Source organism: Callithrix jacchus, chromosome 6 (assembly GCF_049354715.1).
Source record: "Callithrix jacchus isolate 240 chromosome 6, calJac240_pri, whole genome shotgun sequence".
NCBI classification, from domain to species: domain Eukaryota; kingdom Metazoa; phylum Chordata; class Mammalia; order Primates; family Cebidae; genus Callithrix; species Callithrix jacchus.
In genome coordinates this window covers 58,178,683-58,192,990 of record NC_133507.1, presented here as the reverse complement: position 1 = coordinate 58,192,990, position 14,308 = coordinate 58,178,683, and the positions used below count along the sequence as shown (strand labels likewise).

The window sequence follows — 14,308 nt, the reverse complement described above, 5'->3', positions numbered from 1 at the left end:
GGGAGAGGAAAGGAGTGGCTGGGGACCATAGTTGGGAAGGAAAATTTTCATTTGAATTTTGATCCATATGAATTTACTATATATTCCAAAAATAAATTAAAATAAAAATAAAAATAAGAGATGCATTTCCTTCATAATTCTAAAGAAGCCTCTACTCAGAACAGGCAGTTGCCTGTAATCAGGTTCATCTTTGTTACTGAGCCTGGTCCTGAGGCCCTTATAGCTTTAATTTTTTTCTTTCCAATTTTATCTTTATGGCCTTGTACATGGATCTCCACCCATCTGGCCACAAGACTTCCTTCCCATCAAGGCTGAATTGTATCTGGCAGCAGGACTGCTATAAAGACTGAAACTCCTGTCTGTATTTAATGTCTGAGAAATGAAAGTGGATCTCAGTAACAAAAGAATTATGTGATGTTAAGTCCAAAACATGCTCACCTCTGCACTAATGGAGAGAGATCTATTTATGGTTAATCTAACCTATAAATTTGTTTTTTAAATAGTTCTATCTCTACCTTTTTTCCTTCTTTTTCAATAACTTTGGTGTATCTCCACTTTAAAAAATTGGAGTGTGCCTGATATACTGTGTAAGAAAACAAAATAACACTCTGAAAATCAGACTCAGAAGAAATTATAAAAGAGTCAAATTTCCCCAGGGTCTTCTCAAGCCTTCCTTCCTTTCTTTACCTTAAAAAACTCTCTTTGTAACTCATTCCATGCAGTTAAAAGATTTTCTGCCTAACAAAAAGCAGCCACCTAAGAAGACCCATATTTAGTGAAATGTCTAGTATTTGAGTTTACAGTATCAAGCTACTTGTGAAGTGAGTTTAAGCCTAACTACCAGTAACTAGAATGTACTGTAATACTGTATCTTGATTAATTTGTAAAACTATCCCTCTAGGAATTAATTGGGGTAGGGGAATTGCAGGGGAGTAACCTAATAAAAGACGAGCATAGCAGCCAGGCGTGGTGGTTCAGGCCTGTAATCCCAACACTTTGGAAGGCCCAGGCAGGAGGACTGCTTGAAGCTTAGAAATCAAGACAAGCGTGGACAACAAAGCAAGACCCTGTCTCCACTTTTTTTTTTTTTTTTTTAAGAAACTCGATGTTTATTTTCCATGAATCTTATATGTTGTTTAAGGCCCACACAAGAACAGCTTAAGACCATTCAGTGGTTGCTCCTACCCATTCAGTGGCCTGAGCAGTGGGAGCTGCAGACCAGTCTTCCGTGGCAGGCTGGGCACTCCAGTCTTCAGTAGGGAACTGCTGGATAGGCACAGAGGGCACCTGCACGCCTTCAGACCAGTCAGCAACCTCAGGCTGAGTAGCAGTGAACTCAGGAGCTGGAGCAGTCCATTCGCCCTGAAATTCCATCTTGGTCACAGCCTTTTCAGCAGCAGCCTGCTCTTCTTTTTCAATCTCTTCAGGATCTCTGTAGAAGTAGAGATCGGGCATGACCTCCCACAGGTGGTCATGGGAAATGGTGCCACACATGTGCAAAACTTCCCGAGCCAGCATCCACCACATCAAACCCACTGAGTGAGCTCCCTTGTTGTTGAATGGGATGGCAATGTCCACATAGCGCAGAAGAGAATCTGTGTCACACAGAGCAATGGTAGATAGGTTAACATATGATGCCTCCGTGAGAGGCTGGTGGTCAGCCCCTTGAATCAGTAACCACAAGCAACTGTGGCTCCTGGAAGGCTGCCTGGATCTGGTTGGTGAAGGTTCCAGGAGTAAAGTGGCCAGCAATTGGAGTGGCTCCAGTGGCAGCAGCAAACTTCAGCACAGCCCTCTGGCCAGTATTCCTGGAGGATATAACACTGACATCAGCAGGGTTTTCAATGGCAACAATGGCACGCACTGCCAGGAGAAACTTCTCCCAGGTCCTTCAGATTTATGATGTAGATGCCATCACTTTTCCTTTCATAGATATACTGCTCCATCTGGAAGTCAAGGTTGGTGCCACCTAAATGGGTTCCTGCTGCCAGGAACTTAAGACATCCTCCTCCTTCATTTGCAGGACATCAAGGGCTCCAGACATTGCGAAAGTTTCCCTTTAAGTTACGATGGGAATCCAGAACAACGCCGGTTGGAGCCCTCAGCAGGAAGCACGGAAAGGTGACCCTGTCTCTACTTTTTAAAAAAATGTGTATAGCAGTTCTATTTATTTATTGAGACAAAGTCTTGTTCTGTCACCAGGCGCCAGGCTGGAGTACAGTGGCACGATCTCAGCTCACTGCAACCTCTGCCTCCAGGGTTCAAGCAATTCTCCTGCCTCAGCCTCCTGAGTAGCTGGGGCTAAAGGCACATGCCACCGCATCCAGCTAATTTTTGTATTTTTAGTAGAGACGGGGTTTCACCATGTTGGTCAGGATGGTCTCAATCTCTTGACCTCGTGATCTGCCTGCCTCAGCCTCCCAAAGTGCTGGGATTATAGGCATGAGCCACCACACCCAGCCAGCAGTTCTATTTATATTAGGAAAAAGTGGGGAAAACTCAAATGCCCAACAACATGGGAATGAGCAAGCAAATCATGCAGTTCAAACAGGGTAACTTTACGTAGCAATTTAAAAATAAAGGATAATAGGCTGGGCGTGGTGGCTCATGCCTGTAATTCCAGTTACCTGGGAGTCTGAGGCAGGAGAATCGCTCGAACCTGGGAAGCGGAGATTGCAGTGAGCTGGGATCACCCCATCACACTCCAGCCTGGGTAACAAGAGTGAAACTCCGTCTCAAAAAGATAAATCAAAATAAACAAATAAATACAGGATAATAATATTAAGAGAAAATACACAGGATAGTATATACATTGATGGCAGCTCTAAAATTTATTTGATAGGCATTCATAACAATCAAATGAAAATTTGAAGCAATGATAACAATTTAATCATTATTAGGTACCTCTTTCTTTTGCAAAGCTGTATCGACTTCTCACACAAAGTCTTAGCTGAATTCATTCAAATTGCCTACAGAGTTTCCTCATTTGATCAAGAGTTTGAATTAGAGTAGTATCTCTAAAGTCTGTTTAAGCTCTAAAAATTCTGTGTATTTTCCTATTAAGCCCCATGAATTTATGGAGAACATTAAACATTATCAGTTCTACAAACTCCAAAATCTTGGATCAGATTGCTGTTTTAAACATGAGTCTGTACTACTGTTTTAATTTTTACAATTTAAAGAGAAAATGAATCTGTAGCAACGTGACTGCAATCTGGTTCAGCAACCAAACATGTCAAGTATCTAAATTCAACTCTAGCCTATGTAATCTATAAAAATAACTTGATTACTATTAGTAAATGATAGTCAGAGTTTGCTAATATAAATATTTTCAAGCCTTTTAAACTATTTTCCACTCAGGAATTAGGAGAAAAGAAATTAGATAATTACATAAATTATACCATTAACAGTAACATTAAAAATAACAACAATAACACATATTAAATGTTTATTATGGGCTACACACTATATTAAATGCTTTACTTGGATTTTTTCCCCCTATTTAATCCTAGCAGTATCTCTCAGATAGATTTTATTATTCCAATTGCAGAGAAAAAAAATTCAATGTCACAGGGAATAAAGAATTTCCCCAAGGTCACCCAGCCAGAAAGAGTAGTTCACATCTGCTAAACTCTAAAGCCCATGCTCTCGCCCATTACACTACACTACTTCCCTAACATACAGTCAGTATCAATCCCCACCAAAATAATTCTGAAAATTATCTCTTCTTTTCTGATTTGTATTTTCTTCTCAATTATGAAGTATCAAGTTGAAATTAAAACCTCAGTGTGGCTTACAATCAGCATAAATACATTGTAAAAATAATGCTGATTAGAGTTACCCTTCATTAAGACAGATCAGAAATACATAATTAAACTGCATACTTTGAATTATAAGAAATATAAACCATGCAAAGTTATATGATGAAATGATGAGCAATAGGAACATTAAACGCTCTATGAGAATAGATGGGTTTGTGGGATGGAAACAAAACAGAGAAGCAGCACCAGTGGCTAAAATTTGGCTTTTTTTTTTTTTTTTTTAACTTTTTCTTTTCTTCTTTTTGCCAGCTGCCTGTAAGATAGGAATTTGGCTTTCAGTAACTTCTCGAATCAACTCCATGGTTCCCAGTAATGTGTGAGAGCTTCTGAGACCCCACAGCTTGGTCAATCATCATAATTATGATTATGAGACAACAAACACCTTCAGTGTATGATTTAATTTCCTGAATTGCAAGAGTATCTGTGTTAACAGGGGAATTGGAGGAGTTACTGCTCTGACCATGAGTGAAAAATTCAGTATCAAGCTGCTGGTAAGGCAGGTCAGTAATGATAAAATAAGTGTGGAGAAATCTGCCCTGTCTTCATCTTGTCTAACTGACCTTATAAACAGATGTATTAATGATGAATTTTTCTTGAAGGAAAATTTTTTTACTTTTTTCTTTCCTAGGTTGGTGATTCAGAGGTAATTGCTTTATGCCAGTGGCAGTAAGAGGGATGTAGCAATCTATTTAACTATAGCCCGATGAAGCAACCTCTCAATTATTCACTTATTAAATTCAATACTGCTGAGGGAAAGAAAAAATATGCACACTAACCATCCTTAAATATTCAGAATTCATTCTGAATCACAATGAACTCACAACTAAGAAACTGAATTAAACCATTTATGTATGACATATATAATATGATTAATATGAATTATGAAAATTTATTCTAAGTTGCCATGTAACAAAAAGCAATTTAAAGTTATTTTTGCACATCAATTACGCAAATACCTGAGCTCTCAAAGTTGGAAATTGCCACACGTCAATGAGAAAATTCATTGTCTAATAAAACTCTTAAACTTGTGAAATTAAAAGTAGGTTTCTAAAAGCCCTGCATAAAATTTTAAACAACCAAAGTCAACTTATAAACAAATAACCTAAATTTATAAGCACAAACTCTATTTTTTATTTCACATAGAACATCCTCTCAATGGTAAGGTGTTCACAAAGTAAAGTATAGTGAGACACATTCTTTTGCTTGACATAGATAACTTTCCATAGGTAGATAGTTATTATTTACAGGATACTTAAAAGTAAAAATAGCAGCTGCTTTTGTTATTCAGTTTAAAAGACCCATTACATTTGCTAAATGGCTGAGATAGGACACACTGGAGATTTTTATTTTTTAGGAAATTATAAAACATAATTAGATTTAATTATGTTAACTCAAAAATTGTCAAATGTATCTTCCTCTGTATCTTAATAATTTTCTGAATTAACCTGCTTTTAAAAGAAATCTGAGCTGTAGTAAAATTGAAAAGAAATCACAAAAGGGAAATGTGTAATTAAAAATCATTAATCTGGGCAATCTTACTGAAAGAAATGAGGGCCTGGATGCTAGTTTGTTTTTTTGTTTTTTTTTTTGTTTTTTTTTTTGAGACAAGGGCTTACTCTGCACCCAGCTTGGAGTGCAGTGGTGCAGTCACAGCTCACTGCACCCTTGACCTCCTGGGCTAAAGTGATCTTCCCATCTCAGCCTCCCAAGTAGCTGGCACTACAGGCATACCCAACCATGCCTGGTTAACTTTTAAATTTTTTGTAGAAATGGGGTCTCATTGCTGCTCAGGCTGGTCTCAAATTTCTGGGCTCAAGTGATCCACCTCAGTTTCCCAAAGTGTTGGGATTACAGATGTGAGCCACTGCATCCAGTCCTAGATGTCATATACATTTTAATCACAGAAATGAAATGTCAACCATCCTGCAGCAAAAGACTATTATTTGTGATGCATAATTTCTTACTTTCAGATTGTTAGAGTGTTTCTTGATTTTAGTTCTCACCAACAGCTGAGACAATATGTGAGCAATGGGAAATAGGAGTGACAGGAGAGCCCGAGACACACAGAGAGCAAAAGAAATGTGCCAGAGAGTTGGCCAACATGGGAGAACAACCAGTATTTCCTCCCAGTTGCATTAAAATAAAGTGAGATAATATCAGTAAACAGTGCTTCTGCTGTATAATAATCTGTATATAGAATACTCTGTGATGAGAGAACACTGGCTCTTTCAAAGACTTAGGACTCTCCTAGGTAAGAAAAGATGGTGGTTCACAGAGGCACTTGCTGAAGAGCCAGGTCACAGCTTCCTGTGCGTTCTCACAGTGTTTGAAAGTAGAGCTTTTAAACAATCTATTTGCCTTGACCCATATTCATCAGAGACATTAAATATGAAACCTGAAGCCTCATCCAGGGTGCTGGAGACTGGCAGGTCTGTGGTCCCTAGCAGAAACTGCACTGGGTGGCTCTCACTGTAACGTCCTGCCACTCAATATGGTTCCTCAGAACAAAAGCATTCTTCCTTTGCCACCCTCTGGGCAGCCTCAGTTACTGCTCTGTGTGCCTTTGCTTATATGTGATAAGATGGTCACCCCCATAATGTGTTCCTTCTCTCTGCAGTGGTCCCCTGACAGGTATGAAGCCCACCACACTGAATAGTGTTACAGAGGGGATGCAGAAGGGACCTAGTAGAAGCCCCCACCTCTTTGAGTCATTTTGAAATGGAATTTTTTGTTCTGTGTCTCCACAGCAGTCAGAAAACTTGCACGGAAAGAGACTGGACATACTAATAAGCAAATTAAATGCTTTAAAGTGGTATCATCAACCCTCTCCTGCCTGCCTTTCCTGCTTCTATAGAGAAAGGCCAGTCACCACCTTTCTATTTCAGTCACACTACAGTTCTACGGGAACTGTCATTTTCCTTTACTGTGGTTTCCAAGGCCCTAAAATAACCTTCTCATTAGCTTCACTCAAGTTCATTGTTAACATAAATAGGACAAAATAGGCAGCCACATACAGAGCACTTTAAGGGAACACAATCAGCACTGCTCATCTATTTATGTTCTAAACGGAAATATTGAAAAATAGGACAAAAAATCCTTAGTTTTTCATATTATCAGGAAACATATTGTGGATAATTTTTAACTTCCTGGAAATGAATTAAGATGGCTGATAACTTTTAATTCAGTATAGGGTTGACTCTGTCTGTCACATCCAGGTGGCCACTAGCAGAAGCTTGAGTAATGTGGAAAATATGTCTGTGTAGCTGCTGGCAAAGAAGCAAAGTTATACTTCCTCAGAAACAGTGACAGAGTTCCTGCAAAGGAATGCAATGTTGGCTGATTCGTAAGCAGTACTGACACTGGTATGCACCCTCGAATCCAACCCCAATACTCCCTGGCCATATTCCACTCAGGGACTTCATGGTTGAAGCTTATAAAAATAGAATGATGGCCCTGTGGATCAGGTGCTCTTTGTTTTTATCCACCCTGCAGGATACATTAAGGGGCTTAGGAGGAGGATGGAGAACTGGCTCTACGAAATAGCAAATGATACCATAAGATAAGATAGGTAGGCACTGCCCTCTTCACTAGTGAAGGGCAGCTAATGAGGGCAGTCCCATTAGCTCAGGCTCCCCAGCTACCTTTTTTCAAACTTTAGCCTCAATTTGTGGACTAAAGTCACCAGAACAATAGTTAACTATCAGTGGGATTAGTGATCTTCCTTCCCTATGCTTGGCTTACACAGAGGAATGCTAACGTCTTTCCCTGGGGAGTTCCAGGACAGCTGATCAATCTAGAAACAAAATTCTATCTCAGGGGTTGGAAACCTTTTTCTGTAATGGGCCAGATAGTATTTTAGTCTCTGTGGGCCAGTTGCAACAGTGTTTGTTGCAACGATTCAACATTGGCTATAGCTCAAAAGTAGTCATAGACAGTATGTCAACAAATGAGCGTGTCTGTGTTCCAATAAACAATTAACAAAAAAAGGCAGCCGGCTGGATTTGGACCATAGGCTATAGTTTGCTGACCCTTGCTTTATCTAACAGTTACATGGATGTTCCCAAAAGGTGACCAAAAAATGATGACTAGAACCAAGTTATTCTGGCAAAACTAATCTATTGTATTAGAAGCCAGAATAGTGGCTCTAAGGGCCACCATTTGTGGGATTGGTGGGGTAAGGGGGAGTACTGTAATTGAGAAGGAGCACATAGAAACTTCTCAGTTAATAGGTAATACTCTGTTTCTTGATGTGGGTGATGTTTACATAAGTGTGTTCACTTTGTGAAGATTTATTGAACTATGTGAGAATTCATTTATCAGTTGTATAAATTTCTATTTTATACTTAAACTATTTTTAAAAAGAAAAAAAAGAACCAACATGTTCTAAGGGAGAAATCATTTTAAGAAAAATAAGGTGGAAAATTCTATAGAGAAGAGTATAGGAGTTGGGCAAAGTGTCTGTGGGTTCCCAGCTATGCAATGAGGACAACACAGGCCAACTTTTTTTTTTTTTAAACGGAGTCTCCCTCTTTTGCCAGGCTGGAGTGCAGTGGCACAATCTCGGCAGCCTCCCAAGTAGCTGGGACTACAGGCGTGCTCCACCACGCGCAGCTAATTTTTGTTTTTTTTTTTTTAGCACAGACAGGGTTTCACCACGTTGGCCAGGATGGTCTCAATCTCTTGATCTCGTGATCTGCCCACCTCAGCCTCCCAAAGTGCTGGGATTACAGGTTTGAGCCACCGTGCCCAGCTGACACAGGCCAACTTCTTCGGTTTGTAGTGTGCTTTTTTTTGTGATAAAACCACATAAAATTTACCATCTTAACTATTTTAAAATGTATAATTCAGTAAAGTATATTCATATTGCTGTGAAACAGACCTCCAGGATGTTTTTATCTTGCCAGACTATTAACTATATACCCATTAAATAACAACTTTCCCTTTTATGGATAAGTGTTTATGAAATAACATGATGTTAAAAAAGTAGATCCCCAAACTATGTATTATAATGACAATTGCTTAAAATTATATACACATTGGGTAAATGTTCTAAATGGTGAACTAAAAACAAATATATTAGAATAGTAGGATTAAGAGGGAATTATCTTAAATTTTCTTAATATGTACTCCCTTTCTGTAGCCCTTGGTAACCACCATTTTTCTTTCTATGAATTTGACTACTTTAGATGTCTCATATAAGTGGAATCATACAATATTTGTCTTTTTCTGATGGCTTATTTCACTTAGCATAATGTCCTCAAGGTTCATCCATGTTGTAGAATGTGACAGGATTTCTTTCCTTTTTAAGCCAGAATACGATTCCATTTTATGTATATACCACATTTGCTTTAACCATTCATCTGATGATAGGCATTTAGGGTGCTTCCATCTTTTGCCTATTGTGAACAGTGCTGCTACGAACATAGGTGTGCAATTATCTCTTTAAGACTTTGCTTTAAATTCTTTTGCATATAAACCAGAGGTGGGATTGCTGGGTCACAAGGCAGTTCTATTTTGGTTTTTTTTTTTAGGAACTTCCATACTGTTTTCTACAGCAGCCACACCATTTTACAATCCAAACAACAATACACAAGAGCTCCAATTTCTCCAGAGCCTTATCGATGCTTGTCATTAACCTCAGGTGATCCACCCATCTCAGCCTCCCAAAGTGCTGAAATTACAGGCATGGAGCCACCTCATCTGGCCTCTTCTAGCTATTCTGAAATTTTTAGTAGATTATTGTGAATTAGTCACCCTACTAATCTATTGAACACGTGGTCTTATTCCTTCTATCTAACTGTATATTTGTACCCATTAATCAATCTCTCCTCACCCCCTACCCTTTCCTGGCCTCTGGTAATTAACAATCCATTCTCTATTTTCATAACATCCACTGTTTTAGCTCCCACATATGGATGAAAACATGCAATATTTATCTTTCTGTGCTTGGCTTATTTCACTTAACATAAGGACTTCCAGTTCATGTTGCTGCAAATGGTAAGATTTCATTCTTTTTTAAATGGCTGAATAATATTCCATTGTGTATATATACCACATCTTTTTTATCCATTCATCTATATGGAACAGACAAGAATCCCCACTTATTCCACTTTAATTCAACATAATACTAGAAGTCCTGGCCAGAGAAATTAGGCAAGCAAAAGAAATAAAGGGCAGCCAAATTGGAAAGGAAGAAGTCAAATTAGCCTTGTTCACAGACAATATAAGTTTTTTTTGAGACAGGGTCTCACTCTGTCGCTCAGGCTACAGAGCAGTGGTGGGAAAGTGATCTTGGCTTACTGTGCATCCTGGGTTCAAGTGATTCTCCCACCTCAGTCTCCTGAGTAGCTGGGACTACAGGCATATACCACCATGCCCAGCTAAATTTTGTATTTTTAGTAGAGACAGGGTTTTGCCATGTTGGCCAGGCTGGTCTTGAACTCCTGGCCTCAAGATCTGCCCACCTGGACCTCCCAAAGTGCTAGGATTATAGGCATGCACTATTGCACCTGGGCAACAATATGATCTTATACTTAGAAAAACTGATAAATTTAGTAAAATTGCAGGATATAAAATCAACGTGCAAAAATCAGTAGCATTTAAATATGCCAACAGTGGACAATCTGAAAAAGAAATCAAGAAAGCAATTCCATTCACAATAGCTACAAAGAATATAAGATACCTAGAAATCAATTTAATTAGAGAAGCAAAACACCTATACAAGGAAAACTTTAAAACACTCATAAAAGAATTAAAGAGGACATTAAAAAATGAGAAGATATTCCATGCTGATAGGTTCCAATAATTAATATCGTTAAAATGACAATTCTACACAAAGGAATTTACAGATTCAATGCAATCCCAATCAAAATACTTATGACATTCTTCATAGAAATAGAAAACAAAATCCTGAAATTTTTTTCTTTTGTTTTTTTTTGAGACAGGTTCTCACTCTGTCACCCAGTCTGGAGCAAGGCACAATGACAGCTTACTGCAGCCTCAAACTCATGGGCTTAAACAATCCTCCAGCTGCAGCTCCCTGAGTAGTTGGGACTTCAGGTGCATGACCACAATACTTGATTAATTTTTGTATTTTTTTTTTTGAGACATTGTCTCGCTCTGTTGCCTGGGCCGGAGTGCAGTGGTGCAATCTTGGCTCAGTGCAACCTCCATCTTCCAGGTTTAAGTGATTCTCCAGCCTCAGCCTCCTGAGTAGCTGGGATTACAAGCGCATGCCACCAGGCCTGGCTAATTTATATATATAAATTTTAGTAGACACTGGGTTTCACCATGTTGGCCAGGCTGGTCTCATACTCCTGACTTCAGGTGATTTACCTGCCTTGGCCTCCCAAAGTTCTGAGATTACAGGTGTGAGCCACAGTGCCTGGCTAATTTTTGTATTTTTTGTAGAGACAGGTTTTAGCCATATTGCCCAGGCTGGTCTTGAACTTCTGGGCTCAAGCAATCCTTCAATCTAGACTTCCCAAAATGCTGGGATTACAAGTATGAGCCACTGTGCCTGGCCCCTAAACTTTTTACAGAACCACAAAAGATCCAGAAAAGCCAAAGCAATCCTGAGCAAAATGAACAAAGCTGAGGCCAGGTGCGGTGGCTCACACTTGTAATCCCAGCACTTTGGCAGGCAGAGGTGGGCGGATCACTTTAAGTGAGGAGTTCAAGACCAGCATGGCCAACATGGCAAAACTCTGTCTCTACTAAAAACACAAAAATTAGTTGGATGTGATGGTGGGCACCTGTAATCCCAGCTACTCAAGAGGCTGAGGCAGAAGAACTGCTTGAACCTGGGAGGCAGAGGCTGCAGTAAGCCAAGATCACGCCACTGCACTCCAGTCTGGGCAACAGAACAAAACTCCATTTCAGAAAAAAAAAAACAAAGCGGGAGGCATCGTACTACCTGACTGCAAAACATATTACAAAGCTATGGTAACCAAATCAGCATGGTGCTGGAAAAACTGGAAAACTATTTGCAAAAGAATGAAACTAGACTCTTATTTACTATATACAAAGATCAAATCAAAATGGACTAGACTTAAATCTAAGACCTGAAATTATGAAACTACTGGAAGAAAACATTGAGGGAAATGCTCCAGGACATTAGAGTATTTTTATTTGCCTAGTATTTGTTATTTGTCTAAAGATTTCAAAAGCACAGGCAACCAAAGCAAAAATAGAAAATGGGATTACATCAAGCTAACACGCTCCTGTATAGCAATGAAAGAATCAACAAAGCGAAGACACAACCCACAGAATGGAAGAAAATATTTGCAAACTACACATTTGACAAGGGATTAATAACTGGAATATATTAAGGAGCTCAAATAATTCAAAAGCAAAAAAAAAAAAAATCAAAATTAAAAAATGGGCAAGGTTGGGGCAGTGGCTCACTCCTGTAATCCCAGCAGTCTAGGAGGCCGAGGAGTTTGATACCACCCTGGGCTAAGGCAGGAGGATCACCCGAACCCAGGGAGATTAAAGCTGTAGTAAGCCATGCTCTCACCACTGCACTCCACATTGGGCAACAAGACCCTTGACTCAGAAAAAAAAAAAAGCAAAACATCAGAATAGATATTTCTCAAAAGAAGATGTACAAATGACTAACAGGTATATATCAAAGAGATAACTGCACTTCCATGTCTACTGCAGCTCTATTCATGACAGCCATAACATGGAATCAACATTTCTTGGTTGTTTTTTTTTTTTTTGAGATGGAGTCTCACTCTGTCGCCAGCATGGAGTGCAGCGGCATGATCTCAGCTCACTGCAACCTCTGCCACCTGGGTTCAAGTCATTCTCCTGTCTCAGCCTCCTGAGTAGCTGGGACTACAGGTGTGCACCACCATGCTCAGCTAATTTTTGTCCTTTTAGTAGAGACAGGGTTTCACCATGTTGGCCAAGATGGTCTGGATCTCTTGAACTCGTGATCTGCCCACCTCCGCCTCCCAAAGTGCTGGGATTACAGGCATGAACCATGGCTCCCAGCCCCTAGGTTTTTTTCTGATGGTAGCACAGGCCAATTTTTAAAAAATTATTTATGAATGTTTAAATTCCTTACCTGAATTTAACTTAAATATAAAGGCCTTCAAGAAAACTGTCTTCGATTCTTACTGAAACTTTATATTTATCCTAAAACTGCAGCATCATTTTGATATGACTTTATCTTCTTTGCTCAAAGTTTATAAATTTGTTCAAAGATCCTAGCAAGTAAAATGCATAATAGCATAGTAAAAGCAGCATAGCAAGTGGAAAAGTTTAAAATTATGTTTTCATATTTTGTTTGAAATGCCACCCATGTGTATATCTCCCAGAAAAAGCAATAATATGACTACTGAAAGACACAATTATAGGGGTGAATACAAATTTCATTAACTTTGGTCCCACTACACTCGAAGAATTGGGAATTCTACCAAATGGAACAAGTGGACTGGCATCAGGAGAGGCTAAGAACTCTCAGAAGCAATGACATGAGGAGAAGGAAAGTGACTAAAGCAGGAGCTACAGCACACAGTTGGCTACCTTGCTCTTCCAGAAGGACTTGCACAGCTGAGTTTTCCTTTACTTTTTTTCTGGCTGCTTCTTCTTCTTCGTTAGACCACTGCATATGATCCCTATTAAAAAATAAAAAGATTGTAAAATATGCTTTATCATTGAAAAAGGCAGAAAAAAGGTGACAAGGAACCAAATCTTTCATTCTAGATTAGCTGAAGACAAATTATACTGACTAATTCCACATGGAATGAATACATTTTGTGTCAGATGTTCCTACTGATGGCTCTGGTACAACCATGGAACTCCTACGATTCTTCTGTTTAAATCTGGTTGTGCTGCAAGCCCCAGCTACCTCTGGGAAATGGCTGCTAAAGTAATGTCCTCAGAACACCCTGGTGTATGATTATTTGGGTGCTGGTATGGTTTGCTGTTTTTTACTCTAAGGCTAAATTTATTTGCCTTTTTGTTAATTTATGAACAAAACATTCTTCAGTTGGTTTTAAATGCTTCTCTTACAACACTTGTATTCTAACACTTTGCTGTCAAATAGATGAAAGTTTTAAAATGTTTTGTACTTAGCTTGCAATTTTTAAAGTAACTTTAGATTTGTTTTTCTTATTATCTACTTTAATTTCCATAAAAGGACTCATTTACATTTAAGTGATACAGTACCTGATATAGCACATGAAAAGGTCACTTTTCTAAGTTCTGGAACTTTCTATAAGTATTTTTAGTTTCAGAGTCTACTCTCCTTGTATGAGAAGATATTATTTTCTGCTGCAAAAATTGTCTTTCTTGGAATAGAAGCAACAACTGTATAGAAGAAAGGTAATTATTTTTAAGTTTTGTTTTCACAAAGTTTGCATTTTCTTTTTGCAATAGATTAGACTATAAGTAAGTAAAGCAATTTCTGGGAATAAACCAGGAGTAAATTTTTATTGCTAAACAATAAAAAATTACACACTCCATATTCAAGTTGC

The 14,308-nt window shown here is 38.7% G+C and overlaps 1 protein-coding gene and 1 pseudogene across 11 annotated transcripts in view; both read right to left on the bottom strand.

Moving 5' to 3' along the window:
* The window catches only part of METTL8 (methyltransferase 8, tRNA N3-cytidine), a 134,777-nt gene that overhangs the window by 43,027 nt on the left and 77,442 nt on the right, over nt 1-14,308 (bottom strand). For 10 of the 11 annotated variants that reach the window (XR_008482132.2, XR_013518882.1, XR_013518883.1 and 7 more), the window contains one exon: nt 13,356-13,447. Coding sequence is in view for 8 of the 11 variants with exons in the window: in XM_002749359.6 (XP_002749405.2) it covers nt 13,356-13,447 (92 nt within the window). In the remaining 3 variants the exon portion in view is untranslated. Of the gene's footprint in view, nt 1-13,355; nt 13,448-14,000; nt 14,142-14,308 lie in introns of all 11 variants that reach the window. The other variant, XM_035304558.3, reaches the window with a different exon arrangement.
* LOC144576643 (small ribosomal subunit protein uS2 pseudogene) lies at nt 1,159-2,179 on the bottom strand (annotated as a pseudogene).